General features: G+C 56.5%; 1 protein-coding gene across 1 annotated transcript in view; it reads left to right on the top strand.

Moving 5' to 3' along the window:
- The window catches only part of MYH6 (myosin heavy chain 6), a 23,703-nt gene that overhangs the window by 5,068 nt on the left and 13,017 nt on the right, over nt 1-5,618 (top strand). The window contains exons 9-18 of the mRNA XM_007449563.1: nt 71-174; nt 259-397; nt 913-1,181; nt 1,465-1,635; nt 2,246-2,555; nt 3,243-3,313; nt 3,604-3,691; nt 3,782-3,899; nt 4,045-4,168; nt 4,453-4,589. Coding sequence (XP_007449625.1) covers nt 71-174; nt 259-397; nt 913-1,181; nt 1,465-1,635; nt 2,246-2,555; nt 3,243-3,313; nt 3,604-3,691; nt 3,782-3,899; nt 4,045-4,168; nt 4,453-4,589 — 1,531 coding nt within the window. The remainder of the gene's footprint in view (nt 1-70; nt 175-258; nt 398-912; nt 1,182-1,464; nt 1,636-2,245; nt 2,556-3,242; nt 3,314-3,603; nt 3,692-3,781; nt 3,900-4,044; nt 4,169-4,452; nt 4,590-5,618) is intronic.

Raw genomic sequence — 5,618 nt, 5'->3', positions numbered from 1 at the left:
TCCCCACCCCTCCCGCCCACCGTGCCCCCTCCCACCCCCTTGTCCCCTGCCCTGTCCCTCGCCTGGACAGACATGCTGCTGCTCACCAACAACCCCTACGACTACGCCTTCGTGTCTCAGGGGGAGGTGTCCGTGGCCTCCATCGACGACTCCGAGGAGCTGGCGGCCACGGATGTGAGTGAGGAGGCAGTGGGCGGGTCCCGGGGCTCCTGGGCCGCCCGCCCCACCACCCACTCTGCCTCTCTCGCCCTGTCCCAGAGCGCCTTCGACGTGCTGGGCTTCACTCCTGAGGAGAAGGCCGGCGTCTACAAGCTGACGGGCGCCATCATGCACTACGGGAACATGAAGTTCAAGCAGAAGCAGCGGGAGGAGCAGGCCGAGCCCGATGGCACCGAAGGTTGGACGACAGGAGAGCAGGCGCTGAGAAGGCCTGAGGGGATGGGTGTCTGCCCGTCATGCAGAGACAGTCCTCTGGGAGCACGGTCTCCCATTCTGTGTCCAAAAGGGGTGCCTTTCAAAGATTTTTTTTTTGGCTGCGTTGGGTCTTCGTTGCTGCGCGCGGGCTGTCTCTAGTTGCGGCGAGCGGGGGCTACGCTTCGTTGCGGTGCGCGGGCTTCTCATTGCGGTGGCTTCTCCTGTTGCGAAGCACGGGCTCTAAGCGTGCAGGCTTCAGCAGTTGTGGCTCGCGGGCTCTAGGGCGCAGGCTCGGTCGTCGTGGCGCACGGGCTTAGTTGCTCCGCAGCATGTGGGATCTATCCAGACCAGGGCTCAAACCCGTGTCCCCTGCATTGGCAGGCGGATTCTTAATGACTGCACCACCAGGGAAGTCCCTGTTTGCAACTCTTTAATGGTCCTGGGCAGGGGAAGAGGGTCTGCTGAAAGCGCTTGCTTATCCCTTTCCTTCTCCACCAGATGCCGACAAGTCCGCCTACCTCATGGGGCTGAACTCAGCCGACCTGCTCAAGGGGCTGTGCCACCCTCGAGTGAAGGTGGGCAATGAGTACGTCACCAAGGGGCAGAACGTCCAGCAGGTGTACTACTCCATCGGGGCGCTGGCCAAAGCCGTGTACGAGAAGATGTTCAACTGGATGGTGACGCGGATCAACGTCACCCTGGAGACCAAGCAGCCCCGCCAGTATTTCATAGGCGTCCTGGACATTGCCGGCTTCGAGATCTTCGACGTGAGTGGGGAGCCCCGGGGCCGGGAGAACAGTAAGTCACTGGTTCGCACAGGCAGCCACCGCTGGCTGAGCCGGCTGCAGGCCAGGCGCGGGGACGGCGGTGTGCTCCGGTGGAGACGGTCATGTGTCTTCAGGGCGCCCTCCCTCCCCTCCCTGACAGGGGAGGGGAGGGGAGGGACCAGCTGCACCCCTTGCCGGGCTGGACGCAGCCCCGGGCCCGCCCCGTGGGCCACGGACAGCTGCCCGCCTGACCCGCTCCCCTCCCCCACCCCCCGCTCTGTAGTTCAACAGCTTCGAGCAGCTGTGCATCAACTTCACCAACGAGAAGCTGCAGCAGTTCTTCAACCACCACATGTTCGTGCTGGAACAGGAGGAATACAAGAAGGAGGGCATCGAGTGGGAGTTCATCGACTTCGGCATGGACCTGCAGGCCTGCATCGACCTCATCGAGAAGGTGCCGCTTCGGCCCCTCCGCCTGAACTCTCCACTCACACCCCACATGCATGAACGGCCCAGAAAAGTGGCAGACCCCTCTCCCTTCTGGGAGATCCAGACAGCAGAAGAAGCCCGAGCCCTAGTTCCCAGAACCTTGCATTATCCTGGTCACCCAGGAGAGGGTGGTGCCTGGGAGAGCTGAGTTTCCAGAGGCTTGAGAGTGGACACACGGAGGACGGGCACCTCAAGGATGGCCTCCCACACCAGTGTGCTTGCGGCCCTGGTTTACCCATCAAGGAGTAGGAAGTTTGAGGGTGGCACAGGGGAGCATAAGAGAACACCTGTTTTCAACCCCATCATCTCAGGGATCTGGGCGATGGAGTGGTGTGTAAAGCACCTGTAGCATCCACGTTCCCAGACTTTCACAAAGGTCCCTCCCTCCGAAATCAAACAAAGTCCCACCTTGGGAAGGCTTGAACAGGTGCCAGTCAATAGATAAATATACTCAGAGCAGACACTGATACCTAATACCCAAAGGAGCATCTCCATTTGCAAATACTGACCCTAGAGCAGGGTCCATCTCCATCTGCTTAAAGCAGGCTCAGTGATGCTCTCCCCTCCACCCTCAGCCCATGGGCATCATGTCCATCCTGGAGGAGGAGTGCATGTTCCCCAAGGCCACTGACATGACCTTCAAGGCCAAGCTGTACGACAACCACCTGGGCAAGTCCAACAACTTCCAGAAGCCGCGTAATATCAAGGGGAAGCCGGAAGCCCACTTCTCCCTGATCCACTACGCCGGCACCGTGGACTACAACATCATAGGCTGGCTGCAGAAAAACAAAGACCCGCTCAACGAGACGGTGGTGGGCTTGTACCAGAAGTCCTCCCTCAAGCTCATGGCCACACTCTTCTCCTCGTACGCCTCCACTGATGTCGGTAAGAGGGCAGCCCTGCGCTGCCAGAGCAGTTCTGGAGGTGCAAGGGGCCAGGATCCCGCTGCCTCAAAGCACACAACTCTAAAGGCAGGAGGGAGCCCGTGAGCCACGGGAGGGGGTCAGGAGATCCCACAGCGGCCCATCTCTACCCCTTCTGTGGAAGTGCCATTTTGCCCTTTGGGTTATGGACGTTGCTGTACACGCTGTGCATCTCTTCAAGACTCTGAGCAACTGAAGGTCAGTGAGGGTGGCACGCACATCACTGCAGCAGGCCTGGCATGGAGCCGTGCCTGCAGGAGGTCACAGTAAACGTCGAGAGGATCACTGAACATACAGTAGAACAAACGAGCCTCCGGTTCAGAGAAGGAAGAGAAAGGGTGTGAACTGAAACGATGAGGGTAAAGTTCAAGAAGAAAAGTAGAAAGTGGAAAGACGTAAGCGCGGGTAGGGGTTGGAAAGGGATGGGAAGAGAAAGCACTGATGTTATTTCAGTGCTTGCTCTGTGCCAGGCACTGGAAAGGCACACGCTCCACGCTCGATCTTTTCTAATCTTCTCCTCATGAGAAAACTGAGACTTAGAGAATCACTTGCCCAAAGTCACACATCTAGTGAGCAGCAGAGCCTTGCCCCTACCCGAGGCCTCCTCCGTTTTCAAGCCCTTGTTCATCATTCCTTCTCTTGCTATTAGGGGACAGCAGTAAAGGCAAAGGAGGCAAGAAAAAGGGCTCATCATTTCAGACGGTATCGGCCCTCCACCGGGTAAGTAGGGCCCAGAGATGCCAAGAGACTTGTGGTGGGCAGGCCCAGCCCAGAGCATTTTGTCTGCACCGCCCTAAGCTGATGTTCTGTGTTTGGAGAGGAAAGAAGCTAGAGTTATGTGGTCATTTTTGGCATGTAAATTCTATACAAGCCTGAACTCACATCATAAATTGTGTATCAGCTCCCTATCCCTTTGAGGGTTCTGGTGACAGGTTGTCTGGGTCCCAGGGCTCAGGGACCAAAGGGATGGTCCCTGTGGCTCCTGACCTCCGACTCTCATCCACCCCCAGGAGAATCTGAACAAGCTGATGACCAACCTGAGGACCACCCACCCTCACTTTGTGCGCTGCCTCATCCCCAATGAACGGAAGGCTCCCGGTGAGCGATGCACAAGCGTCTGGTCTGGAGAGGGCACTTGGCATCCACTTGCCCTAAGGCTGACCCCCTCCCTCTCCCTTCCTGCCACAGGGGTGATGGACAACCCCCTGGTCATGCACCAGCTGCGCTGCAATGGCGTGCTGGAGGGCATCCGCATCTGCAGGAAGGGCTTCCCCAACCGCATCCTCTATGGGGACTTCCGGCAGAGGTGGGTACCAGGGCCCCCCAGGGCTCAGGGAACAGGGGGAGCATGGGCAGCCTCGGGTGGGAGGGGAGTCTTCAGGTGGCCTCAGATTCTCTGGGCAGAGCAGATGAGTGCAGAACGTGGGTAACTACGGGCACCTCCCTCCCAGGTACCGCATCCTGAACCCGGCAGCCATCCCCGAGGGCCAGTTCATTGACAGCAGGAAAGGGTCAGAGAAGCTGCTGGGCTCCCTGGACATTGACCACAACCAGTACAAGTTTGGCCACACCAAGGTGAGTCTAGAGCCCCGTAAGGTGGTATTGCAGGATGTGCGACCATGCTGAGTGAACCAGCTGGGAGTTTGGAAGGCAGACCCCTGATTCCTGGCTACCCGTATCAACGAAGGGCTGGAACCCAGGCTTCCTTTCTGTCTTGTTTTTCACATTTCACCCCCAGGTCTAGGATGTGTGGGTAACAGGGCCCTGGGAAGCTGAGTCAGGGTCTCCCACACTCTCCCTCCACCCTGACTACCCTTCTCTGAGGCTGTGTCCCCCTTGGCTCTACCCCTCACCCCCAGGTGTTCTTCAAGGCGGGGTTGCTGGGGCTGCTGGAGGAGATGCGGGACGAGAGGCTGAGCCGCATCATCACCCGCATCCAGGCACAAGCCCGGGGTCAGCTCATGCGCATTGAGTTCAAGAAGATCCTGGAGCGCAGGTGAGGCTGGCGGGAAAGAGAGAGGCACTCCCAGAGATGTAAGAGGCAGACAAGCAGAGTGGAGTGGCGTGGGTCAGGAGACCTAAATTCAAATCCTGGCTGCACCACTTACTAGCTAGCCTGAGCAAGTGACTTTGCCACTCTGGGTCTCGTTTTGAATTCTTTAAAAAAGAAAATTCCCCTTAGGGAAATACAAATTAAGACTCCAATGTGACACCATTTTAAAACACTAGATTGACAAAAATCAAGAAGTCTGACCCACTGCTTACGGATGTGTAAATGTGTGCAATCTCTTTGGAAAACAACGTATCATTTTCTTTTAAAGTTGAACAGTTACATAACTTTCCACTCCTGAGTGCGTTCCCACAGAGAAACTCCTGCACGTGTTCAACATGAGACAAAAAAGGAATCTTTATAGTAGCATTGGTCAAAATAGCAAAGATCTGGAAACAACTTGAATTTTCATCCACAGGAGAATGGGTGAATAGAAGTATACCCATTCAGGGGAATATTATAAAGCAATGAAAAAGGAGGGAACTAAAACTACATGGTACAATATGTTTGAACCTTAAGAGCATATTGCTGAGTAAACAAAGGCAAGTCACAGAAGGATACTTATTGTGTGATGCCATTTTTATAAAGCTCAGAAATAATTTTTTTTTTTTTTTGCAGTACGAGGGCCTCTCACTGCTGTGGCCTCTCCCATTGCGGAGCACAGGCTCCGGACGCGCGGGCTCAGCGGCCATGGCTCACGGGCCCAGCCGCTCCGCGACATGTGGGATCCTCCCGGACCGGGGCACGAACCCGCATCCCCTGCATCGGCAGGCGGACTCTCAACCACCGCGCCACCAGGGAAGCCCAGAAATAATTTTTAAAATAGCATATTGTTAAAAGATGCATACACACATGGTTAAAATATTTTTTGAAAAAGTTAGGAAACAGGGCTTGGCGCAGTGGTTGCGAGTCCGCCTGCCGATGCAGGGGACGCGGGTTCGTGCCCCGGTCCGGGAAGATCCCACATGCCGCGGG

This window comes from Lipotes vexillifer, unplaced genomic scaffold (genome assembly GCF_000442215.2).
Source record: "Lipotes vexillifer unplaced genomic scaffold, Lipotes_vexillifer_v1.1 scaffold1093, whole genome shotgun sequence".
NCBI lineage: Eukaryota > Metazoa > Chordata > Mammalia > Artiodactyla > Lipotidae > Lipotes > Lipotes vexillifer.
Note: the sequence above shows the minus strand (reverse complement) of the source record. Positions and strands in the feature narration are given on the sequence as shown.